The sequence below is a fragment of the Amblyomma mixtum genome, chromosome 8 (genome assembly GCF_055824585.1).
Source record: "Amblyomma mixtum isolate Tamu chromosome 8, ASM5582458v1, whole genome shotgun sequence".
Lineage (NCBI taxonomy): Eukaryota > Metazoa > Arthropoda > Arachnida > Ixodida > Ixodidae > Amblyomma > Amblyomma mixtum.
Window position 1 is genome coordinate 99515546 of NC_143019.1, and position 26619 is coordinate 99542164.

A 26619-nucleotide genomic window follows, 5' to 3' on the forward strand; every position below is an offset into this window, starting at 1 on the left:
ACGGTTCTAAGTATATCGCAAACAACAGAGGAGACAGTGGGCATCCTTGCCTCACGGATGTCAACACCTGAAAGGGTGTTGTGACGCACTTGTTGACAATAAGGCTCGTGAAACTCTCGGCATATGCCATCTTAACGCCTTCCATTATCACTGAACCTACATTAACGTGTTCTAATATGCTGAAGAGAATTTCATGTACTACGCGATCAAAGGCCTTTTGCAAATCGATCTGCATCATGGCGACACGTTCCCCCCAAGCATCACAACACTCCATGACGCTTCTGGCCACATGTATGTTTGTAAAAATTGATCTTCCTTTAATTCCACTGAGCTATAGCGGCCGTTGTGCAGGGTCGATTAACTCTGTGACACACTTACTATCTTCCTCTGGGCCAAAACAAAAGGGAAGCCGCCAGTGAGGTTCGAACTCACGACCGCTGGTTTACGAGACCAGCGCTCTACCACTGAGCTATAGCGGCCGTTGTTCAGGGTCGATTAACTCTGTGACACACTTACTATCTTCCCCTGGGCCAAAACAAAAGGGAAGCCGCCAGTGAGGTTCGAACTCACGACCGCTGGTTTACGAGACCAGCGCTCTACCACTGAGCTATAGCGGCCGTTGTTCAGGGTCGATTAACTCTGTGACACACTTACTATCTTCCTCTGGGCCAAAACAAAAGGGAAGCCGCCAGTGAGGTTCGAACTCACGACCGCTGGTTTACGAGACCAGCGCTCTACCACTGGGCTATAGCGGCCGTTGTTCAGGGTCGATTAACTCTGTGACACACTTACTATCTTCCTCTGGGCCAAAACAAAAGGGAAGCCGCCAGTGAGGTTCGAACTCACGACCGCTGGTTTACGAGACCAGCGCTCTACCACTGAGCTAAAGCGGCCGTTGTTCAGGGTCGATTAACTCTGTGACACACTTACTATCTTCCTCTGGGCCAAAACAAAAGGGGAGCCGCCAGTGAGGTTCGAACTCACGACCGCTGGTTTACGAGACCAGCGCTCTACCACTGAGCTATAGCTTTTTTTTTTTTTCTTTATTGCCGGAAAACAATACATGCGCAGGCATAAAAAGTCGCTAGCCAGACTTTGGCTAAGGCGACGGATTAAAACATTTTCATTTCGATCAATTTGTCCATAACTGCCACCCAGTCCGGTGGCTGAGGTTGACTGCGGAGAACATCTCTCAGAGAAACTACACTTTCTATAAAGTTTTCCCTGACTGGTTTCACATTTGCGTCTGCGTGCCTAGCCGCCATCCTAGTTTTCCAGATGCTGTGGAGGCCCAGTAGCATAAACATATCGTATGGCACTTCGCCACTTTCTATAGGCAGGAACCGGATGCCATATGGAGTAACAGGTAGCTCTTTTTTTAAAGTTCTTGGCAAGATATCCCAGTGGAAAACCGGGTCCCAACAGTCGATAAAGACATGTTCGATGGTCTCGGGTTTTTTGCACAGTGTGCAGTCGACTTTCCATGGTACGAAAATGCCTTTATCGTTTAGCCATGTTTTCACCGGGAGGGTACCCGAGTGTAATTTAAAGAAAAAGGATTTGACGTTCGGTCTTACCGGCATCTTCTTAACTCGATTTAGCACATCTTTGCCTGGGCCTCCGCAGTAAAAGGATCGGTTAAGGGTACAGGTATAAAGATATCTAACAAATCCTTGTACAATTTTTTCCTGGGTACAGCAGCCAGATATTCAGTCGAAAAATGAGAGCTCAAAATGTGAAAGGCAGCCACAACTTCACGTAAAAACCCAGTTACAGCACGATTCGTGGCTGGGAAACTGGACACAACAAATTCCGGTAACACATTTCCTAAGCGCACCTGCAACATTGTGCGCAACAAAGGATCGGTTTGATCACGTAGAAACAAAAATCTTGAGACAACTTGTTTCAGAAACAAGTTGGAAAGTCCAAGGCCACCTCTTTTGACCGGTAGGAACAAATTAGCTCGACTAGTTCGCTCCCAATTCGAGCTCCAAATAAAAACAGCAAACACTCTATGCAGCTTCTGCACGTTTGCTCTGGTGATGAGCAAAAACTGCAAAAAATACCAAATTCTGGCTATCAAAAATACATTGCACACACTTGCACGCGCGAAAACAGAAAGGTCACGTCCTTTCCATCCATCCGCTTTTTTCCTTGCACTCTGCGTTACCTCACCCCACAACTCTGTACTGTTCTTATAGTGCTCTAAGGGTACCCCCAAATACTTCGCAGGGGAGGTCGTCCATTGCATGTTAGCAAACACTGCGGGTGTGCTCTCCCAATCACCGTGCCAAAATCCAATGCACTTATCCCAGTTAACTTCGCACCCGGTCTTTTTGCAATAGGCCCGCGCAACTTTGACAACTTCTTTAACGCTTTCTTGGTCCGCGCAAAAAACAGCAATATCATCAGCGTAAGCAAGCACTTTTACTTGCACCGACTGAAGAGTGAAACCACAGATCCCATCATTGTGTAACAGCGATAACAGAAAAGACTCAAGATAGATCGCAAAGAGCAGAGGCGAGAGCGGGCAGCCCTGCCTGACCGAGGAACAGACAGGCACAGGTTCAGTAAGCTGTTTGTTCACTATAATACGCGTAACACAGTTTTCGTACGCCATCTGTACACCTTGTAATATTACAGAGCCGACGTTGGCATATTCTAGAACGGCGAAAAGAATTTCGTGTGACACGCGATCGAAGGCCTTCGCCAAGTCAAGCTGCATCATGGCAACTCGTCCCACGAACGCATCGCAACATTCAAGTACAGTTCTAGCAATGTGCACATTCGTTCCAATGGTGCGACCTTTAATACCGCACGTTTGGTGCGGCCCTACAAGGTCCTTTATAACCTTTTGCAGTCTATTGGCAAGAATCTTCATAAACACTTTATAGTCGACGTTGGTCAGGCTTATCGGCCGATAAGCCCCAACGGACAGCAGTTTAGCCTGGTCTTCACTCTTGGGCACTAAAACCACGTGTGCTGTTTTAAATGACGGCGGCATTTTCTTTGTTTCATACATTTCAGTGAAGACGCAGTGCAGAGCATAAGTGAGTTCGGCTTTGAAACTCTTATAAAAATCACTGCCTAGGCCGTCAGGACCAGGAGATTTTCCGGTACTCAGTTCTTCGATCGCTCTTCCCACTTCGCTTACGCTGAATGGTACCTCCAGCCCTTGTTTTATTTCATCTCCAAGCTTTGGCATACGAGACAAGAACGTTTCTGTAAAGCCCTCTTCTTCAAGCTGACGGCGCCCAAACAATTCCCCATACTGTTCAACAAAAGCTAACTGAATCATCTTGCTATCATTCGTTGCCTCGTTTCTGTACCTAATTTGTTTTATTTCATTTTGAGTCGCATACTTCTTTTCGTCACTAAGCGAGCGTTTAGTAGGCACTTGGTCAAGCCAGAGACGTTCAGCACGCGCCCTTATCACGGCAGCTGCATACTTGTTTTTTTCGATAATCTCAAGTTTACTTTTTGTTTCTCTTATCTCTTTCTTATATCTTCCCGGCTGGGAACTTTCCAGGCTTACGAGCAAGTCAAGTTGGCAATGTAGTTCTTTTTCTTTAACACGTTTATCATGGCAAATAACGCTTGCTCTTTCAATCGCGTTCATTTTCACTTGCTGTTTGAAATCTTCCCATCTAATTACCCAGTTCCCAGGCTCTGCTGATAGCAATGCTTTAATACATTCATTAACTTTACTACCAAAACGTTCATCCTCGAGTAACTGTGCATTAAACTTCCAAAGATCCCACGAGAAACGAGATTTCTTTTCTTTTTTTCCCAGGGTAAACGCAACTAAGCTGTGGTCGGTAAAAGACATGTTTTCCACCTCGTAGCTGCTGCACAAAGGAACAAGATCAAGGGACACATACGCTCTGTCCAATCTCGCGTGACTTTCACCCTGAAAGTGAGTAAAATGCGATGCTACCCACAGAACTTCAGCAACATCATCTAAACCATTTTCGTGTACAAGCGAATTCAACAATTCCGCACTTTTGTCGCGGACAAGTCTTTTTGTAGTTCTGTCCTCTGCTTTACATACGCAGTTAAAGTCACCCAACAGCACAATTAACCGCTCACAGCATACGTATTGTTCAAGACGCTCAAAAAATCCCTCGCGCTTGTTCTCTTTGTTAGGGGCATACACACATATGATCCTCCACAGTAAATTGCAATAAAGAAAATCAACTACAAGCAAACGGCCAGTTTGACACACAGTTAAATTCTGTTCGACAATCCCCATGGAATTCCTAATAAAGACAGCACAACCCCCCGATGTGCCAGACGAATGGCACACACAAATATTGTAACGTGTCGTAAAAGGCTGCACCATACGGTCCGTCTGTTCCTGTCCTTCGACTTTGGTCTCCTGGACGGCTATTATGTCGAGGTCATTATCGAGGAACAACCGGCTTAGTTGGTACTGACGCTTTTTAGAAGCCAGTCCCCTGACATTAATTGTTGCAATGCGCAACGCTCCAACAGGTGTCGAAGCCATCTAGTTTAAGTACAGGAGCCGTATGGTGCGTACCTGAGGACACAAAGCGACGGCGGAGGGCGACTTGCCTAGTCCATGGTGCTCGATGGGTACAGTGCCGGTATTCCAACGTCTCTTGCACCTCTGCCTCATGCGTACGGACTGGAGACCCAGCCCATGCAGTCCGTCACCAAAAAAGGCCATCTCGCGTCCACAGAAGCCACACACAACGCACTCACTCAACTAAGGCGGCGGCTTAGCCGCCGCTCGTTGATCGGCCGGTATATTCGGCCGCGGTTTCAGCGTCGCTCGCCTCACACCAACAGTCTTCGGGGGTGGCTCGTCGCCCTAGCTCGCCTTAGGCTCTCCGTTCGCACTGTGCTCGTGCGGTCGCTTTCCTCCCTGGTTGCTGGTTGACGCATCCGTCACTTCCATGCTTTCAGCATGTTGGGGAACGACGGGAACTGACGCCCCACTCCCCGAGAGGACTTCGCTCTTTGACGTCTTAACATCTGCAGGCGGCGCTTCCTGTTGCTGCAGCTTACTGCTGAGCGTCTCCGCGGTTGCGGATGTTCCAGGAGTCGCCACAGCCGGGGATTTTTCCTTCTCCGCTCCGTCGCCTGCCTCTGCTGCAGCGTCTTCCGCGTCAGCCTCGTCCATGACAAGCTCGGACGAGATGTCATTGTTGACTGGGACGGCAGCGCTCGCGTACGTGCGTACACAGCTGCTATCCTCATGTCCGTAACGGCGACAGGCGCCGCACCTTGGAACTTTGCACTCACGGCGAATGTGCCCAGTACCGTGGCAGCGCAGACAGAGCGGAGCTCTGCCCGGTACAACCACGAGAGCCAGCTCACCGCCAACCCTGACTTCGTGAGGGAGGTCTTCCAGTTTCACGCCAGGATTCATTTTCAATGAAACCAAGCGCGTCGTCGACCCCTTGCTGGCGACACCCTGGACGCGCCACCGTTCCTTGGTGACTTCGCTCACCTTGCCGTACGGGGCGAAGGCTACCCTCACGTCTTCGTCGGGCACGTTGTGCAGCAGCCAGTGTAGCTTGACGCGGACGTCTTGGTTTGCCGGGTCAATAACTAGACAGCGGCGGTCCTTCACTTTTACTTCCCGGGCAGCAAGAATTTTCTTCACCGCATCAGCACTGGTGAAAGTAATAGCCCACACATGGCTCATGCGATACGCCCCCAAGGCGATAACCTCGGGGAGCAGCATCAGCTGAGCCAGCGCATCCCTGAAATCTTCGACCCGATAGGGGCGGGCCCGCACGTCAGCGTGCAAAAACACTGTGTTTAACACAACATTTCCTGTAGGAAGGGTAGGCAGAATCACCTGATATTCATCTTCCGAGGCAAAAATCCTGTTTCCGCGGCCAGACATGGCCGCTGTAGCCGCTCCAACGGAGCCCGTCATCGCACGTCCGTCACGCTCGGTGGCCGGAAGCCGAATCCCACTGAGCTATAGCGGCCGTTGTTCAGGGTCGATTAACTCTGTGACACACTTACTATCTTCCTCTGGGCCAAAACAAAAGGGAAGCCGCCAGTGAGGTTCGAACTCACGTCCGCTGGTTTACGAGACCAGCGCTCTACCACTGAGCTATAGCGGCCGTTGTTCAGGGTCGATTAACTCTGTGACACACTTACTATCTTCCTCTGGGCCAAAACAAAAGCGAAGCCGCCAGTGAGGTTCGAACTCACGACCGCTGGTTTACGAGACCAGCGCTCTACCACTGAGCTATAGCGGCCGTTGTTCAGGGTCGATTAACTCTGTGACACACTTACTATCTTCCTCTGGGCCAAAACAAAAGGGAAGCCGCCAGTGAGGTTCGAACTCACGTCCGCTGGTTTACGGGACCAGCGCTCTACCACTGAGCTATAGCGGCTTTTTTTTTAACCTTTTTATTGAACCAAACACGATACATTGCTAAAAGAACTCGGCCTGCTTCGGCCGGTCACAAGTTAAAATTTCTTCAGTGTCACCAATTCATGAAGCACACTCAACTATACAGGTGGGTGCGCATGGGCTTGGTACACATCTCCTAAGTAACATACACTCTCCACGAAGTTCTCCCTTACAGATCGAATAACAACATCTCCATTCCGGACAGCCATTCGAGTTTTCCATAAACTATGCAGGCCCAGGGGCATAATTATGTCATAAGGGACACCGAAGGAAACAGAAAGGCTCGAGATAAAGCGCAAACAGCAAGGGCGAGAGTGGGCATCCTTGCCTAACGGAGGGACGCAGAGGGACGGCTTCACTCAGGTTCTTATTGACAATTATCTGCACCGTACAGTTGCTGTAGACCATTTTAAGCCCATCTTGTACTACCCTGCCTAAATTCACTTGTTCCAGAACCGAGTACAGGACATCGTGCGCCACACGATCAAACGCCTTCGACAGGTCTAGTTGCATCATTGCGACTTGGCCCCCGAATACATCACGGCATTCACACTCAGCTATAGCGGCCGTTGTTCAGGGTCGATTAACTCTGTGACACAAAGTTACTATCTTCTTCTGGGCCAAAACAAAACGGAAGCCGCCAGTGAGGTTCGAACTCACGACCGCTGGTTTACGGGACCTGCGCTCTACCACTGAGCTATAGCTTTTTTTTTCTTTATTACCGGTGTCATGACACTCAATATACAGTCAAAATACACCAGCCTGACTTCGGTTGGCGGAATACAGTCAAAATTTCTTCAGACACACCATTCCATCAAATACATTAATCCACTCAGGGGGTTCGGGTAACGCCTGATAGACTTCTCTCATGTAGACCATATGCTGAATAAAATTTTCGCGTGCAGACCGAACATTAACATCTGCATGGCGGACTGCCATTCTGGTTTGCCACAGACTGTGGAGGCCCAGTAGCATGAACGTATCAAAGGGAATGCCTTCATCACACTTGACTGGGAGAAACCGGATCCCGTATGGCGTTATTGGAAGTTGTTTCTTTAGAGTTCGCTGCAGTATGTCCCAATGGAATATAGGGTCCCAACAGTCAATAAATACGTGTTCAATAGTTTCTGGTTTTTTGCAGAGTAAGCAGTTAATTGTCCAGGGTACAAATATCCCTTTCTGATCTAGCCATGCTTTTACGGGTAGTGTGTTCGTGTGCAGCTTAGAGAAAAATGATTTGACTGAAGGTCTTACCGGCATTTTTTTAACCCGTTTTAAAACGTCCTTTCCTGGGCCCCCACAGTAAACAGACCTGTACATTGGTGTCGGCAGTAGATTTTAAATTAAGTCTGCATACAGTTGTTTTTTTGTAACAGAGCATAGGTAATCCATGGAAAACCTTGAATGCAACATGCGGAGGGAAACAACAATTTCATGGAAGTAACCAGTCACACGGCGACATCTTATATCACTTCTAGTCACAATAAATTCAGGAAGCGCTTTTGCAAGTCGAACTTGTATGACTGTGCGCAAAAACCTGTCGCTTTGGTCGCGCAGAAAAAAGAAACGTGACACAATCTGCCTAATAAACAAATGAGAAAGACCCAGGCCTCCATCGCGGACTGAGCGGAAAAGGTTTGTACGACTCACCCTCTCCCAAGTTGAGCCCCATATGAACACAGCAAAAACCCGATGCATTTTCTGCACATTTGCGCGGGTCATACACAGCACTTGCAACACATACCAAACTTTGGCAATCAAGAACAAATTGCAAGCAGAGGCACGCGCAAACATTGAAAGGCCGCGACCCTGCCAGTTTCCCGTCCTCTCCTTCATTCTCTCCGTTGCATCACTCCAGTAGCTTGCGGGTTCCTGATAGTGCTCGAATGGCACACCAAGATACGTCGTAGGTGTGCCTGTCCATGTCGTACAAGCAAACCTTTCTGGCTTGGTGTCCCAGTTACCGTGCCATATACCAACACTTTTTTCCCAGTTTATCTCTGAGCCCGTCAGCTTACAGAAAGCCTTAGCGAGGTTGACCACTTCCAACACACTCTCGCGATCTGGACAGAATACGGCTATGTCGTCAGCGTACGCCAACAGTTTTACCTAAGTAGAATGCATTCTGAAACCTCGTATTGCTGTTTGACGAATCACTGCTAAACAAAAGGGTTCGACATATATAGCAAACAGAAGAGGAGACAGTGGACATCCTTGTCTTACTGAAGATTGCACTAGAACCCTTTCCGTTAGTGACTTATTTATTATCAGCTGGGAACAACAATCGTGATAGGTCATCATTACACCGTCTAAAATTGTGCTGCCTACATTTGCATGCTTCAATATGCAGAAGAGGACTTCGTGTGACACTCTGTCGAAAGCTTTCGCCAAATCGAGTTGCAACATGGCAACTTGGCCGTCCATGTCGTCGCAGCATTCTAACACATTTCTGGCTACGTGAGTGTTCGTGAAGATTGTTCTGCCTTTGATGCCGCATGTTTGATGCGGCCCAACTAAGTGCTTGATCACACCTTGCACCCGCTCCGCGAGCACTTTCATACACACTTTGTAATCGGCGTTCGTAAGGCTGATAGGTCTGTATGAACCTACTGACAGCAGCTTGTCACGATCATCCGTCTTAGGAATCAAGACGATATGAGCAGCTCTGAAGGACGGTGGCACCCGCCTTCTTTTATACGCCTCATTGATAACGCGATGCAACACATATAAGATAAGATAAACTTTATTTTCCATCAAAAAAAAGATGGAGGGAGACGGGGCTAAAAGCTGCAACCGCAGCTTGACTGGTCCCCGCCCCCCTATATGAAAACGACAGGTGGCACTTGACAGAAACATTTAGCAACAAAAAGCATATCAGAAGAACAGTCGTTTTGACACGACTAAATGAAGAAATGCCTATTGTAACAATACATGGCAACAAAACATGATACTGAAAAAAAAATCTCAGGAAGGTACATTGAACATGGTTAATTGAACATGGAATTTGAACATGGTTACCGAAAAAGTGATACATCAGATTTCAGGACTAACAACAGAACATCTCTATGAATTATACAATATTAATAGCGGTTACATACAGTTTGCGTTTTATTGAAGAAAAATATTCTTAAGCTGCGTAGAATTCAGCGCTAAAATGTCTACATCTTCAGACAAATAGGAGTTTAAGACCGAAGGAATGCGGTGTTTTAGGGTTTGTGCAGCGTAATTTGTTCTGCAGGAGCCAACTTTCCAGTATTCTGGTTTTCTTGTGAAGTGACCTGACGAACTTTTAACGGCTAGTTGTGCTAATTTTGTTAGGATTTTGCTATTTTGCCTCCTTTCTCGAATTAATGCGAGACATAGGTTGTACTTGTACATCTCTTTAATGTGTAATAGGCCCAGCTTGTGGAATAATGGCTGTACATTAGAATCATGTGCAGAGTGTGTAATGATTCTAACTGCCTTACTCTGTAGTCTGCTAAGTTTCTGGATACCGGTCATTGTGGTCGTTCCCCACACGAGTATGCAGTAATTTAAGTAAGACAGAAAAAGAGAGTTGTATAGAAGCATCATGACATTTTTCGGTAGAAAATATTTGTTTCTGTGGAGAATCCCAACTACACTGGCGATTTTTGAGGCTATATATTCTGTGTGCCTGTTCCAGGACATCGTTTCTGTAAAAATAACCCCTAGTGTTTTAAATTCGTCGACAACATCTATCTCCGAACCATTTAACTTAAGTCTTAACTCAGACGGAACTAGTCTTGATTTCGCGCGGAAAACGATCGCTTTTGATTTCGAGCTATTAATTATTAGTCCATTGTGTTTTGCCCAATCACTTACTTTAGCTAACACGGAATTTGCAGTGCTAAACAATTCTGTACATTTATCGGAAGCACAAAAAATGCTAGTGTCATCGGCATAGATGACGAACTTAGTCTGCATATCCACGTTCACAATGTCATTTAAGTATATATTAAATAAAAATGGCCCCAAGATACTTCCTTGCGGGACTCCTGATTTAGTACAAGTCACGCTTGAAGAATAACCATTTAGCTCAACATATTGTACGCGATTTGAGAGGTATGATTTAATTAGCTCAAATGGTAGACCGCGAACACCGTAATGTTTTAATTTTTCGAGGAGGAGATTTCGGTTGAGGTAGTCAAATGCCTTGGTAAAATCCAGAAATATGCCTACTACATACCTTTTACTATCTATATTGGTTAAAATGTATTCTTTCTGGTCAAGCAAGGCAAGTTGGGTAGATCGAAACTTCCGAAAACCGTACTGGGAATCAGTTATGCTATTCATTTTTTCAAAAAACGTTTCAAAGCGTATTAGAATAAGTTTTTCTAACCCTTTAGAAAACACGGGAAGAATAGAAACTGGGCGATAGTTATTAAGATTGTTACGATCACCTTTCTTGTGTATAGCTCGTACTTTTGCTATTTGCATGTCATTAGGAAAGACTCCAGAGCTTATGCACAAGTTAAAAATGTATGACAGGATAGGTGATATAACATCGAGGACATACTTTACAGGCTTGATTTTCACGTCATGGACATCACAACTGGTTGAATTTTTTAGTTGCATCATTGTTAAGTACACTTCATTGGGGGTGACAGGATTCAGGAAAATACTACTAGGATATTCTTTATTGAGGGACTTTGCATGATCATGATTAGGTAATGCTGGTACAGGTAAATTGGCAAAGTGGTCGTTGAATGCATCCGCTAAGGCATGGCCAGATACCGTCGCGCCATTTATCTTTAGCTCGCTAACCGAGCCCGAAATTGATGAACGGCCAAGAACATCATTGAGTTTTCGCCAAGTAGACTTGCAGTCATGCTTGACTGCATTAAAATAGTTTTCAAAAATAGGCACTTTTAGCTTTCTTGATTTCTTTATTAAGACAATTTCTATATTGTTTAAATTCTTTCAGCTTAGCCATATCTCGGGTCTGTATAAACCTATAGAACAAGTCATTCTTAACTCTAATTTTACACCATAGGTGATCGTTTATCCAAGGTTTCCTGATCTTCCTAGACACACTAATAGTTCGGAAAGGAAAATGTTTTCTGTAAAGCTCATTGAACCTATCTGTGAATAAGCAGAAGGAAACATTAGGATCATCTGATTCTAGAACGTGTGACCAGTCCTCCTTATTTAATTCATCCCGAAATTGGTCTAATTGCGCTGGTAAAATTTGCTGGTAGGTAACTACGCGATTTACTTTTTTTCCCTTTTCTAGAGGCTTCACACATATAAAAATAGGAAGATGATCACTGAGATCGCATACAAGGACACCTGATTTAGTTTTATTGGCTGTGTAATTAGTTAAGAATAAGTCAAGCAGTGTTGATGTGCTGGATGTAATTCGTGTTGCAAGGTAAATGGTGTTTCTTATATTTTGTGCTTCAAGCAACAGCTTAAATTCTTTGATACGACCTGAAGTTGTTTCAAGCATGTTTAGGTTGAAATCTCCCCCGCAAACAAGGCCAAGTTCGCAGTCATTAACGTAAGAAAAAAGGGACTCAAGAAAATCGAAGAAAACTGGCAAGTTTCCTTCGGGGGGTCTATATACCACAACAAGAACCATCTTGTTGCAACGTAAAGACAATACCTCAAAATCTGTTGTTGATTCCGTGAAAGCTGTCAGCAATTCGTATTTTATCTCCTTCCTTATCAGCATGGAAACACCGCCTCCTCTGCCGTAACTTTGGTTGAGATTACATGCCTGATATTCCGCCGTACAAAGTGCCTCATCTTCGTGCCGATACCATGTTTCTGTCAACATGAGTATATTAAACTGGGTCTTAATTTGACTGAGCAGAACCTCTAGTGGCGTGCTTTTATTTCGAGCAGATTGCATGTTAGCATGAAATATTTTAAAGGACGAGTGAAAGTCTTTGCCTACAGAAGTGTCAAAGTTATTCAGAGAAACATATTGTGTATCCATGGCAGAATCTGAGGGAAACAAAATAAAAGCACAAACGTGGAACTATCGAGGGCCACTTCTTGCAACTTTGTTCAGTTCGTTCAAAGCCTGGATGCGCCATGCACGCTCTCCGTCTCTGCGCCGTAGAAAAATCCTAGCATTTCTGTGCCACACATACTGGAAGTCGTGCTCTTTGGCCCATTTCTTCGCTTCAAAAAGTAGTTCCCGTGAGTGCTTTGTCAAGTTCTCTTGTATGTAAACCTGTGATGGGTGGGTGCTTAAGGCGCGCCTCTTCTCAAACCATTCTTCTCGTGTGTCTTGTCTGGCGAAGCGGAGTATAATGCCAGGAACCCTACCGGGCTTTGCCGGAAGGCGGTGAATGGCTACAACTTCATGCTTGGCTAACTCTGGAACATCAATTGTCTCAGCGAGAGCGTTGATTTTGTCAAGCAGATTTTCCTGCTCACTCTCTGCGACTCCGTGAATCTCTAGGTTTTGCTTACGGTTCCTCCATTCAAGGTCATTTAACTGTTCTTGCATAGTTTGCACTCCCACTGTGTCCTGCTGTTCAAGTTTTTCAACCCTAGCCTTAATTTCCTTGATTTCTGTTTCATGACGTGCTGTGTCCACGAGAATCTGGTCGTACTTGTCAGACATTAATTGCACAGCTTGTTCGATGTTTTCGACGGTGCTCTTCAGGCTCAGAAGGGTTGCAAGTTTTTCCTGTATGTCCACAAGAGCTAGACTAATGTGGGACATTTCGTTAGTCTCATCTGCAGCCTCTGAGGAACTAGCTTTCTTCGATGCACCTCGTGATCGCCCTACTCGGCACGTTTGGCATCGCCATGCCTTTTTTGTCGTTTCCCTCATGCCGTTAAACTGAGCTTCGGCGATACCAGTGCATTTCCCCAAGTGATAGACATAATTGCACTCATTACACTTCAGGTAGGATTCATCCTTGTCTATTTCTGTTGAACATGTCAAGCATATCAAATCATCACCCATGTTTACAGCACAAGTTTCTGGCAGCAACAGAGAACACACAAACTAAAAAAAAAAAACCGCGCAATCGGTACAAGAAAAAGAAGACTGACCTGTAAAAAGTCACAAAATTGCCTTAGCCGGAGCTGTCAGCGTGTCCCCTGTCGCTGCCAAAATGCCCGCAGATGCGTGCCGTGTCTTCTTTATAGTCCGTGTTGCAGGTGGGCGTGGCTCCCGGCAGGCTTCACCACGGCTATGATAAGGTCATTCCGCTTCGTAATCGATGGTCCTCTGATATGGCTTCGCCGACTGCAGCAGGCCACACGGTGCTACGCGCAGGTCAAGCGCTGCCGATGACAACTGTAAAAAGTCACAAAATTGCCTTAGCCGGAGCTGTCAGCGTGTCCCCTGTCGCTGCCAAAATGCCCGCAGATGTGTGCCGTGTCTTCTTTATAGTCCGTGTTGCAGGTGGGCGTGGCTCCCGGCAGGCTTCACCACGGCTATGATAAGGTCATTCCGCTTCGTAATCGATGGTCCTCTGATATGGCTTCGCCGACTGCAGCAGGCCACACGGTGCTACGCGCAGGTCAAGCGCTGCCGATGACAACTGTAAAAAGTCACAAAATTGCCTTAGCCGGAGCTGTCAGCGTGTCCCCTGTCGCTGCCAATGCTAGTTGATGGGCGAACGCTTTGTAAAATGTGGCTCCTAAGCCATCTGGTCCAGGGGACTTTCCTGCCGGCAGTTCGCCGATTGCGGCCTCGATTTCGCGGACACTTATCTCTTCCTCAAGACTGTCTCTGACGTCATCTGCTATCTTTGGCATACCAGTCATGAATTCCGTGATGAAAGTGTCGCTGACACGAGTGACGTTGCTAAACAACTCGCGATAATATTCCACGAACGCCTGCTCTATCTTTTCCTGCTCACCCGTCACCTCGTTCTTATAGCGGATCTGTTTGATTTCATTTTTTTTTATGCATACCTTTTCTGGTCAGTAAGAGTGCGTTTATTCGGTGCTTCCCCAAGCCATAATCGTTCGCCTCGTGCACAAATCATAGCTGCCTTATATCTTTCATTGTCTATCACCTCAAGTTCACTTTTGGTTATTCTTATTTCGTCTGCCACTTTTTCAGGCTCCAAACTTACAGCGTTTAACAAGTATTCTAGCTGGCGCTGCAGAGCTTTCTCATTCTTCATCTCATTTCGACGCTTGACGCTTGCTCTTTCAATCGCAGCCATTTTTACTTCATTTTTAAATTGTTCCCAGGCAGCCGAGTAAATTTCGGGCTCATCATTCACTAGCCGCCCTAGTTTTCCTTCAACTCTTTCAACAAAGGGTTCATCATTGAGCAATTTAGCGTTCAACTTCCACAGGTGCCAGTTAAATCGTGGCTGCTTTTGCTTATTGCCAATGACGAAACTTACGAGGCTGTGATGAGAGAATGAAACAGGTATAACATTGTAGCTATTGCAGGGGGGATTAGAGCTAGGGACACGTAAACTATGCCAAGCCTTGCTTGACTCCCTTGCTGGGCGTGAGTGAATTGTGGCCGCCCGCCGCTTGTTATTGTGTGACCTACATCCTCCAAGTTATAGTCGTCCACCAAGGACCTAAGTAAGTCGGCGCTTCGATCATATACGTAGGCCACTTTCGATCTATCCTCCGAAAAGCATACACAATTAAAGTCTCCCAGCAGAATAACATTTCTTTCACAAGACAGATACTGATTAAGTTGCTCAAAGAAAATACATCTCTCATTGACATTGTTGGGGGCATAGACACAAACCAGACGCCACTTTTTCCCGTCAACGAAAAGTCCAAGACGATGAGGCGTCCATTTTCAGACACAGTAATCATTTCCTCAATAATCCCCACACTTTTGCGTATCAATACAGCACAGCCGGTAGATCTTCCTACGGCATGGCATACACAGACATTATAACACGTTGTGAAAGGTGACACCATGCGATCAGTCTGCTCTTGTTCTTCCACCTTTGTTTCTTGTACCGCAATTAGGTCTAGCTCGTTTTCCATGCAAAGGCGGCTAAGCTGGTATTGCCGTCGTCTTGCAGCCAAGCCTCTGACATTAATTGTCGCTATGCGTAGGGAAGAATTTAAGTTATTCGCCATTTTGAATCAAGTAAATCAAGCAGAAAGATACGAATGGTATCATTACAAACATTACTGGCACTGTTCTATCAATTCTAAGGTGAAAAATTACAAAATGACACAGTATAACCAAGTCCAGTGAAATCTTCAACCGTACCTCGAATGTGTTGCTAGAAGTTTCCGTTGTTTCTTCCATTTCCAATCAGAAGAAGTCCGGCACCTTCGACGGCACCAAGCTTGTCCGCTAAGTGGGCGTTACCGCCGAACTTCTATCCGGCGGGATGTTCGGTTTCGGGCGTAGCGTCGCCCGTCGCACCCCTGGCGTCTTTGGCGGGGGTTCATCGTTATTCGGCTCGTTTGGTTGTCCATCCTGGGCAGCTAACTCATCATGAGTTCTCTTCACCACCACACTTGTGCCTTCCTCGCTCGCGTCCATTGCCTCAGCATCGTCTGTTGGAATTGTTCCGCCGTGCGAGCTTAGAGAGCTTGCACCCGTAGACGCGTTCGACGTAGCGTGCTCCGGTTTAGAAGTAGTGGGAGACGCAGAATCACTGGCCTTGGCCTTGTGGTCATCTCCGGACTTCTGTTCTGGAGACTTCGCGTCCTCGCCACTCTTCTCCTCTGCTCTTTGCAAAGATTCCTCAACTTCGGCTTCATCCATCAACAGGTCGTTGACGTCTAATTCCCTCGTAGCTTTCTGCGTAACAGAGGCATACGTCTTCTCGCACTGCTGTTCTCCGTGGCCGTATCGGTGGCATAGTGCGCAGCGTGGCACGCGGCAGTCACGTCGAATGTGGCCGGTATTGCGACAGCGCAAGCATAGCGGGGCCCTGCCGGGCAGCACCACAAGCGCCAGTTCACCTGCAACACGGATCTGATGTGGCAAGTCGTCCACCGTCACGCCCGTCTTCAAATTTAAGGCCACCAAGCGCGTCGAGGACGCTTTGTCTTGCACACCTTGAGCACGCCACCGTTCCCGGGAGACGTCCGTCACTCTTCCGTACGGCAAGAGCGCCACACGTATGTCGTCGTCCAGTACGTTGTGAAGCATCCAGTTAAGCTTGATACGCAAAGCTTGGTTGTTAGGGTCTATCACAACGCACCGCCTTTCCTTCACAATCAATTCCTTCAAAGCCAAAAGCTTTTGCACGCCGTCTCCGTTTTTGAAGGTTACAGCCCATACATGACTCATCTGATACGCCCCCAGGCCGCTAACTTCAGACAGCAGGCCTAGGCTAGCCAGGGTGTCACGGAAGTCTTCCACACGATATGGCCTTTCACGCACATCGGCATGCAAAAAAAGAGTATTTAAAACAACTCGCCCTGTAGGTAGCTGAGGCAAAAGTACTTGATAATCCCGGTCATCGGAGCCAGAAATCCTGTTACCGCGGCCCTGCTGGGCCGCTGAAGCCGCTCCTACGAAGCCCATGACACACACGTCCGTTTTTTTTTCTTTATTGCCTGTTCTGCGGCCAGCAACAATACATACACAAATGGAACAATTTAAAAGGCACTTGCCGTTCTTTGGCATGCGCCGGTGTTTAAAAGCGCTTCAAATTGACAAGAGCGTCGAACAGCGGCACCAGTCTGGCTGGTCACTGCTTGCTTTACAGACTTCACGTATGAAAGCAACACTTTCAATAAAGTACTCTCTGGCGGGTCTTGGGTTCAGATCGGCATGATGCACAGCCATCCTAGTGCGCCATATGCTATGGAAGCACAGGGTCACAATCATGTCATAGGGCACCCCTCCTCCATTAGCGGTAGGAGAAAGCGGATGCCGTACGGCGTGACTGGCAAGTCCTTTTTTATGGTGCGTTGCAGAATGTCCCATAGGAAAACCGCGTTCGAACACTCAAGAAAAATGTGGTCGATGGTCTCCGGTCTTCTACAGTGCAAACAGTTTACAGTCCACGGGACGAAGATGCCTTTTTGCTCGAGCCACGGCTTAACCGGAAGCGTCGCAGTGTGTACTTGAAAAAAGAAGCTTTTTACAGATGGCCTAACCGGCATCCGCTTTACCCTTTTCAAAACATCTTTACCCCCTCCATGTGGATATACTGAACGATACAATGGCACTGGCATACACACATCAACCATATCTCTGTACAGTTTCTTCCGGGTGACGTTGCTCAGGTACTCTGCTGAAAAACGTGCCTGAAGAAAGCGGAAAGACAAAACAACCTCCCGTAAAAATCCGCGCACACTTGGCCCGTTGGCCAGAGGAGATGACACAACAAAAACCGGCAAATGATCACGCAGTCTCGTTTGAATGACTGTCCGCAGAAATCCATCGCTTTGGTCTCGCACAAACAGAAACCTGGAAACGACTTGCTTCAAAAACAGGTGGGCACACACACACGTCCGTTCGCCTCGGCGTCCGGAATTGGAATCCACTGAGCTATAGCGGCCGTTGTTCAGGGTCGATTAACTCTGTGACACAAAGTTACTATCTTCTTCTGGGCCAAAACAAAAGGGAAGCCGCCAGTGAGGTTCGAACTCACGACTGCTGGTTTACAAGACCAGCGCTCCACCACTGAGCTATAGCTTTTTTTTGTTTTTTTGCCCGGGATTTTTTTTTCTGTATTGCCTGTTTTGACAACGATAACAAACAAACACACAAACAAAGCGCTAAAACACGTGAACCGGCCTATGGTCAGCGTGGTTGTTTAAAACTTCTTGAGGGCTTCAAGTTCATCCAGCACGCCAAGCCATTCGGGTAGCTCCGATTGGGCTCGGTAACATTCCCGCACACGCACAACACTTTCAATGAAATTTTCTCTTACAGGTCGAATGTTTACATCGGCATTTCTCACTGACATCCTGGTTTTCCATATGCTGTGGAGGCCCAGTAGCATGATGAGATCATAAGGAACATCTCGGTCATCTTCTACCGCTAAGAACCGGATTCCATACGGCGTGATTGGCAGGTCTTTCTTTATTGTTCTTTGTAGAATGTCCCAATGGAATACCGGATCCCAACATTCTATAAACACATGCTCGACTGTCTCAGGCTTCTTGCAGAGCATACAGTTAACCGTCCATGGCACAAAAATGCCCTTTTGTTCTAGCCAGGTTTTAACTGGCAGAGTGTTAGTATGGAGTTTGAAGAAAAAACTTTTCACGTTAGGATTTACTGGCATACATTTCACCCTTTTCAGAACATCTTGCCCTGGGCCTCCGCAACCAAGCTGTCGATACACAGGTGCAGGCAGCATGACATCCAACAAATCTTTATACAGTTTCTTTCTCAACACATAACTTAAATAATCTAAAGAAAAGCGCACTTTCAGCATGTTAAAAGCCGTGACAACTTCGCGCCAAAATCCTCTTACGGCTGTCGTTCTTTGATCAGAACAGGACACCAAAAACTCAGGCAAAGCATTGCGCAGGCGCACTTGCACAAACGTACACAAAAAAGGGATCATTCTGGTCTCGCAGAAAAATAAAACCCGACACAATCTGTCTGATAAACAAATGCACAAGCCCCACTCCTCCTTTTCGAACCGAAAGAAACAGATTTGTCCGACTCGTACGTTCCCATGTGCTTTCCCACACGAAAACAGCAAAGATTCGATGTATTTTTTGTATGGTTACGCGCGACATGATCAATACCTGCCAGACATACCACACTTTTGCAACCAAGAAAAGGTTGCAAACAGTTGCTCGTGTGAACATAGATAGGTTCCGGCCATTCCATGCTTGCGTTTTCCTTCTGAGATTCTCTATTTCCCTATTCCAATATTCCTCAGTGTCATTGTATTGGTCAAGTGGTACACCCAAGTACTTTGAGGGCAGCGCTGTCCATCGCACATTGGCAAACACTTCAGGCTTTTGATCCCACTCCCCGTGCCAGAATCCCGATGATTTCTCCCAGTTAACACGGCATCCCGTTTTAGCGCAGAAATCAGCCGCCACTCTAACAGTTTCTTGGACGCTTTCTTTGTCTCTACAAAAAATAGCGACATCATCTGCGTACGCAAGCATTTTTACCTCCGTTGCTTCCACCGCGAAACCGCGTATCCTTTCGTTCTGTATCATGCTCAAGCATAACGGCTCTAGGTATAAAGCAAAAAGCAACGGGGATAATGGACAGCCCTGCCTCACAGACGATTTCACTGGCACTCTTTCGGTGAGATTCTTATTTATAATAATTCGCACTGCACAATCAGAGTAATCCATTTTGACTCCCTCTGTAATAACACTTCCTATGTTCACAAATTCTAGGAGATTAAAAAGCACTTCATGGCACACTCGATCAAAAGCTTTTGCTAGGTCGAGCTGCATCATAGCAACTCGTCCAACAAAAGTATCGCAACACTCCAAAACACTTCTCGCCACATGTATTTTGGTCGTAATACTTCGTCCTTGTATTCCACAAGTTTGGTGGGGTCCCACTAGGTGTTTAATGACGCTCTGTGTCCTTCTCGCTAAAACTTTCATAAGGATTTTGTAATCTACATTGGTGAGGCTTATCGGCCGATAAGACCCAACCAAAAGCAGCCTTGCTGAGTCCTCGTACTTCGGAATCAATACAACGTGGGCAGCTTTGAAAGATGGCGGCAATTGTTTTGTTTCATAGGCTTCTTCGATTACTCTATGCAGGACCTGACTTAGTTCATCTTTAAAGGCTTTGTAGAAAGCTGCACCCAGGCCGTCGGGCCCAGGGGACTTCCCGGCATTTAACTGGTCAATTGCTTTCTCTATTTCTGTTATACTGATTGGAGCTTCAAGTCTTTCCTTCTCACTCTCATCTAATTTGGGCATTAATCGCAAAAAGTCACGTTCAAAGCCGTCCTTCTTCACTTCCTCCTGTCCTAGCAAAGCTTGATATTGCTCAAAAAAGGCGTGTTTTATCTTCTCTGGATCAGTGGTTTCTTCATTTCTGTACATTATTTTTGGTGTTTCTTTTTTCGAGGCATAGCTCTTTTCATCGCTCAGTGACCGCTTAGTGGGCACCTCACCCATCCATAATCGCTCAGTGCGTGCCCGCACAACGGCCCCTCGGTACTTATCTTCATTGGCCTGCTCTAGCTTTCTTTTAACTTCCTTTATCTGGTTCATGCATAAACCAGGCTGCGCAGATTCTATGTTCAGCAATAGTTTCAACTGGCTGTGCAATTCCTTTTCTTTGTTTTTCTTCGCGTCTTTGTATGCTTGCTCTCTCAATAGCTTTCATTTTTACGTCATTTTTGAAACCTTCCCACCTTTCCAACCAGCTTTCGGCTCCAGACACATGCAATGACTTCAGTAAATTATTTACCTCGCAAACGAAGCTGTTGTCGTTCAGAAGTTTGGCATTAAATTTCCATAAATCCCAATTAAATCTCACCTCCTTTAATTTTGATCCTAAGGTGAAGGAAACCATTCAGTGGTCAGAGAAGGATACTGGAATGACTTCGTAGTTTTCGCAGAGCGGCGCCAGATGCACCGATATGTATATGCGATCGAGCCTGGCATGGCTTTCACCCTGGAAATGAGTAAACTGTGCCTGACTGCCGGGTGATAACATGCAGCCAACATCAATTAAGTCGTACTCCTCTACGAGCTCATCCAGAACCTGCACACTTTGATCCTTTAGAGTACGGACTTTAGCTCGGTCCTCTGGCCTGCAAACACAATTGAAGTCTCCCAAAAATATAACATGTCGCTCTGTTTTCAAATACTGCTCGAGGTTTTCAAAAAAAAATTCTTCGGTCGGTTTCTTTGTTAGGCGCATAAAGACACACAACACGCCACGATAAATCACAGAATGAAAAATCCAGGATAACAAAACGGCCACTTTCGCAAACAATGACTTGTTCCTCCAAAATCCCAATACTGTTACGTACAAAGAGCGCGCATCCCGCCGATGTTCGAACCGCATGAGCTATACAAACATTGAAATGAGTTCTAAAGGGCTGCACCATGCGGTCCGTTTGGTCCTCGCTGCTGACCTTCGTTTCTTGGACAGCAACGATGTCCAGCTCGTTTTCGATAAGTAGCCTACTAACCTGGCACTGCCTTCGCCTACTTGCCAAGCCCCGAACATTCAATGTTGCTACACGGAGGGATTTTGTAAAGTTTGCTGCCATATTTACGCTAGGACACAAGGACCGCACGAAGCTTACCTCGACAATCTGAGGTACGCCGCCGGTGTTGAAAACCGCGGCACTGTATGACGCAAAGTTACTATCTTCCTCTGGGCCAAAACAAAAGCGAAGCCGCCAGTGAGGTTCGAACTCACGACCGCTGGTTTACAAGACCAGCGCTCTACCACTGAGCTACAGCGGCCGTTGTTCAGGGTCGATTAACTGTGTGACACAAAGTTACTATCTTCCTCTGGGCCAAAACAAAAGGGAAGCCGCCAGTGAGGTTCGAACTCACGACCGCTGGTTTACAAGACCAGCGCTCTACCACTGAGCTTTTTTTTTCTTTATTGCCAGGCTCACAACAACAATACAGATCATAAAGAAAACTGATAAAAGTGCCGCCAGTCCTTTGGCCGACACGTGTGGTTTAAAATTGCTTCATAGTAACCAAATCGTCAAGTACATTCAGCCAATCCGGTGGATTAGGTTGGGCTCGGTATACATCTCTGATATACGCCACGGTCTCAATTAAGTTTTCTCGGACGGGACGTGTATTGACGTCTGCGTGCCGTACCTGCATTCTGGTCTTCCATAAACTATGGAGGGCAAGGAGCATTATCATATCATACGGTACTTCTTTGTTGTCGACAGTTAGAAATCGGATGCCATAGGGATCTATTGGGAGTTCTTTTTTTATCGTTCTTTGAAGAACATTCCAATGAAATATTGGGTCCCAACAGTCTATGAAAACATATTCAATTGCCTCTGGTTTCTTGCACAGAAGACAATTCGTTGTCCACGGGACAAATATTCCTTTTTTCTCAAGCCAAGTTTTCACTGGAAGTCTCCCAGTATGTAATTTGAAGAAAAAGGATTTCGGCGCTGCTTCAACTGGCATCCGCCTTACTCTTTTTAAAACGTCGCTTCCAGGACCTCCATAGTACATAGAACGGTACACAGGCACAGGTAACATGATATCAAGGAGGTCTGCATGTAGTTGACGTCTTGAAACGGAAGAAAGATATTCCATCGAAAATCGGACACTCAACATTCTAAACGCACATACCGTCTCGCGTAGGTAGCCAGTGATTGCTGTACCTGCTTCTGTGCAGGATGATACAATGAACTGGGGTAACATTTACGCATCCTCACTTGCAAAACAGTTCGCAAAAACGGGTCCTGCTGGTCTCGAAGATAGAGAAACGAGACCCAAGCCTCCGCTTCTGAGAGGTCGAAACAAATTTGTGCGGCTCATTCTTTCCCAAGTAGAAGTCCAAATAAAAACAGCAAAAACACGATGAACTTTCTGGATATTGACACGTGGCACAGACAAAGCATTCATGATACACCATATTTTGGAAACTAGATAAACGTTACAGATACTGTAGCTCGCGAAAACATAGATAAATCTCTGCCCTGCCATCCTTCCGCTTTTTCACGTACTGGATTTGTTTCTTCTGTCCAGTACCGCTGAGTGTCTCGGTAACAGCACAGCGGTACACCGAGGTACTTTGTAGGCAATAGCGACCACTTCATCAGAGCGAAGTATTCCGGCCTGTTGTCCCAGTGCCCGTGCCAAAAGCCTGAACTTTTTTCCCAGTTAATTTGGCACCCAGTCTGTTTGCAGTATTTCCCTACAATAGTAACAACTTCACGTGTACTATCTTTATCTGAAAAGAAAACAGCGATGTCATCCGCATAGGCTAGGACCTTAACATGAGCGTCCTGAAGCTTAAAACCAACCACCCTATCACTTTGAAGCGGAGCTAAACACATCGGTTCAAGGTACAGCCCAAATAGCAGCGGTGATAGCGGGCAACCTTGTCTCACCGATGAGTGCACATTCACGCTCTCGGTAAGATTGCCATTTACGATGACACGCGTCGTACAAGATGCGTATGACATTTTAACGCCATCCAGTATCACTCGGCCCACATTGGTGTGCTCAAGGACGCAAAACAAAACTGCGTGCGACACTCGATCAAAAGCCTTTGCTAGATCGAGTTGCAGCATAGCAACACGACCTTCAAAAGCATCGCAACACTCCAGAACACTGCGGGCAACATGAATGTTAGTATTTATCGTGCGGCCTTTGATGCCACAAGTTTGGTGCGGGCCTATCAAAAGAGTAATCACTTTCTGCAGTCTGTTTACTAGTACCTTGGTGAATATTTTGTAGTCTACGTTGGTGAGGCTAATTGGGCGATAAGACCCCACCAACAGGCGTTGTTCAGGATCGTCAGTTTTAGGAATTAGAGTAATGTGCGAAGTGCCAAAGGACAGCGGCACTCTTTGCTTATCATACACCTCTGATATTACACAATGTAAAAGAAGGGCCACCGATGCTCTAAAGGCTTTGTAAAAACCTGCAGTTAACCCGTCCGGTCCAGGTGCTTTTCCGGACTGTAAGCCTGCAATGGCGCTTTCAATCTCGCTGACTGTAATCGGTTCTTCAAGTCGTGCTTTTGTCTCCTCATCAAGGGTTGGCATAAGCGGTAAAAAGTCAGCTTCAAACTCTCCTTCAACGTTTCTTTCCTGTCCTAACAACTCACTAAAATATTCAACAAATGCTTGCTGTATGGTTCTGCTGTCTGTAGTCACCCCATCCTGATATCGTATGTTTGATTTCTTTTTGAGAAGCATATCTTTTTTCGTCAGAGAGGGCGCGTTTCGTGGGCGTTTCCCCCGCCCATAGCTTTTGAGCTCGAGCTCTTATCACTGCCGCTTTATACTCATCTTTGTCGATCTGTTGTAAGCAGTTTTTCACAGCTCTTATTTCGTTCATATGTCTTCGTGGCTGACCACTTTCACTACTAGCCGCCGTGGTGGCTCAGTCATTCTACTTCCAGCCACCGAGCGTGACGGACGCAGAATCATGGGCTCCCACGGAGCGGCGATAGCGGCCGTTGCCGGCCGCGGAAACAGGTTCGCCAGCGACGCAGATAAGGATTACGAGATCGTTCTGCCTACCCTGCCCACCGGACGTGTTGTGTTAAACACGGTTTTTCTGCACGGGGACGTGCGTGTGAGACCCTACAGGGTCGAAGACTTCAGGGACGCCCTAGCCAACGTTGGTGCGCTCCCCGACGTCGTGGCGTTGGGAGCGTACCAGATAAACCACGTGTGGGCTGTGACCTACAGCAGCGCCGACGCCGCAAAGAAACTGGCCGCCATGAAGGAGCTGGAAGTCAAGGGACGCCGCTGTATCGTTTTTGACCCAGAGGACCACCAGGTCAAGCTGCGACTGCACTGGATGCTTCACGGCGTCGCCGACGAGGACATCCGTACGGCATTCGCGGCGTTCGGCAACGTGACCGAGGTCACCCGGGAGCGTTGGCGCGTCGCTGGCATGAAGGAGAAGGGGTCCACCACGAGGACCGTGCTCCTAAAGATGAAGCCAGGCATTAAGGTAGACGACCTGCCCCACCAGGTTCGAGTTGCTGGCGAGTTGGCTCTCGTGGTGGTGCCCGGGCGGCCGATGCAGTGTCTGCGGTGTGGCGGCGCGGGGCACGTGCGCCGTGATTGCAAGGTGCCCAGGTGCTCGAAGTGCCGACGCTACGGTCACTCCGAGGCCGACTGCGTGCGCACCTACGCGTCGGCTACCGGGCGTGTAGCGGCGAGCGACTCCGCAGAGCTCATGGACGTTGTCGAGGCGGAGGAAGCAGCCAGCGGCATCGACGACACGAGCAAAACGGCGGGGGTTGAGCCTGCGGTTTCGACCAGCAACACCGACGCGGCTGGCGCAAAGGAGAGCGGGTCTCCCATCTGTGACCAACCTTTGACGCCTCTGGAGACGCCCAAAGATAACCCGAGCCCCCCAGAGCACGTGGAAGCGGAAACAACGGCGGCCAGCGAGAACCGCGACGAGAAGGCAGACGCCCGCGTGAACACCGGCGTGACCACCCCTGCGAAGCGTCCGCACACCGAGACCAAGGCCGACGGGGAGAAGGCAGCAGAGTCCAGCGTGGAGGAACCGCCGACAAAGACGCCGCAAGCACGACGACCCAGTCTGCGACCGCGCCCGAAGGTTCCGGATGACAGGCGTGGCGGCGGCAAGGCGCCGCCTGACCAGGTCCATGTGCTCGCGCCGGATGACACCGGCGGCGACGGCATCGTCTAGCGATATGCTGGGCGCGGGAGGTAAGCACCATGCTTTCGGTCCCTTCTTCTTAAGTTGAAATGGCTTCCGCAACTCCGTTCAAAGTCGCCACCTTAAATGTCAGAGGCCTGGCAGGCAAAAGAAAACAAAGCCAGATGTACCGACTTATAACGGAGCAAGATATTGATATATTAGCAGTGCAGGAAACTAAAGTCGATGGTGAGGAAGAGACCGGGAGCATGGTGCGACGTTTCACGTCTAGATATTTTGCCGTTGTCAGCCATGCGGTGGGCACATCGGCTGGTTGTGTTCTGTTTGTCAAGAAGTTGCCGGGGCTAGAGGTACACGGGCATCATTCGTGTTTGTCGGGTCGATACGTGTCCATCGATTTTTCGCTCTGTAACATCGACTGGCGCATTGTTTGTCTGTATGCACCTAATGTGGTTGATGGCCGAGCCGCGTTTTTTGAAAGCGTCGAAGAACGGCTTCGCACGGACAGGCAGCTCATTGTTATGGGCGATTACAACTGTGTTCTAAGTGCGCGCGACAAGACAAGCGTCCGAGGTTTCAGGGATAAAAGCACCGAAGTGTTGTTACGAATGATTGTGAACTGCAACCTCGAGGATGTAGCAGAGTGTCTTGAAGGAACGCGTGCTGTAAGGTACACACGATTCGAGGGCACAAGTCACGCACGGCTAGACCGAATTTATGCATCCGCGGAAACTGTCCCTAAATGCAATAGTTATGTAGTTCTGCCGGTTTCATTTTCTGACCACTGTTTGGTTCAATGCTGCATAGGGTTCATTAAGAAGGGGAATGGTTTTTCATGGGAAATGTGGAAGTTAAATGACAAGCTACTCCAGGACGAATTTTATAACCGAGCTGTAAGGGAAGAAATAGCAAAAATAGAACCAAGTAGTAACATGAGGATTTGGCAGCAGTGGGAGCTCACTAAAGAAACTTTAAAATTAAAAGCAATAGAAAGAGCCACCTGTATACGTCATGAAGAAAAAAAA

At 47.3% G+C, this 26619-nt stretch overlaps 1 protein-coding gene, 8 non-coding genes and 2 pseudogenes across 9 annotated transcripts; all 11 read right to left on the reverse strand.

Annotated features, from left to right (window-relative positions):
- Positions 1 to 407: 407 nt before the first annotated feature.
- On the reverse strand, positions 408 to 479 carry TRNAT-CGU (transfer RNA threonine (anticodon CGU)). The gene has a single exon. It is a non-coding gene; the product is annotated as a tRNA-Thr (tRNA).
- A 66-nt stretch (positions 480 to 545) lies between these two features.
- Positions 546 to 617, reverse strand: TRNAT-CGU (transfer RNA threonine (anticodon CGU)). The gene has a single exon. It is a non-coding gene; the product is annotated as a tRNA-Thr (tRNA).
- A 66-nt stretch (positions 618 to 683) lies between these two features.
- Positions 684 to 755, reverse strand: TRNAT-CGU (transfer RNA threonine (anticodon CGU)). The gene has a single exon. It is a non-coding gene; the product is annotated as a tRNA-Thr (tRNA).
- A 66-nt stretch (positions 756 to 821) lies between these two features.
- TRNAT-CGU (transfer RNA threonine (anticodon CGU)) lies at positions 822 to 893 on the reverse strand. Its single transcript has one exon. It is a non-coding gene; the product is annotated as a tRNA-Thr (tRNA).
- Positions 894 to 4834: 3941 nt separating this feature from the next.
- Positions 4835 to 5943, reverse strand: LOC149333684 (uncharacterized). The gene has a single exon (XM_089557780.1). It carries the CDS (start codon positions 5909 to 5911, stop codon positions 4835 to 4837), a length of 1077 nt encoding a protein of 358 aa, XP_089413906.1. The 5' UTR covers positions 5912 to 5943.
- An 89-nt stretch (positions 5944 to 6032) lies between these two features.
- TRNAT-CGU (transfer RNA threonine (anticodon CGU)) lies at positions 6033 to 6104 on the reverse strand. The gene has a single exon. It is a non-coding gene; the product is annotated as a tRNA-Thr (tRNA).
- Positions 6105 to 6170: 66 nt separating this feature from the next.
- TRNAT-CGU (transfer RNA threonine (anticodon CGU)) lies at positions 6171 to 6242 on the reverse strand. Its single transcript has one exon. It is a non-coding gene; the product is annotated as a tRNA-Thr (tRNA).
- Positions 6243 to 6308: 66 nt separating this feature from the next.
- On the reverse strand, positions 6309 to 6380 carry TRNAT-CGU (transfer RNA threonine (anticodon CGU)). Its single transcript has one exon. It is a non-coding gene; the product is annotated as a tRNA-Thr (tRNA).
- An 806-nt stretch (positions 6381 to 7186) lies between these two features.
- Positions 7187 to 8236, reverse strand: LOC149333688 (uncharacterized; annotated as a pseudogene).
- A 9866-nt stretch (positions 8237 to 18102) lies between these two features.
- Positions 18103 to 19420, reverse strand: LOC149333689 (uncharacterized; annotated as a pseudogene).
- A 2214-nt stretch (positions 19421 to 21634) lies between these two features.
- TRNAT-UGU (transfer RNA threonine (anticodon UGU)) lies at positions 21635 to 21706 on the reverse strand. The gene has a single exon. It is a non-coding gene; the product is annotated as a tRNA-Thr (tRNA).
- Positions 21707 to 26619: the final 4913 nt, after the last annotated feature.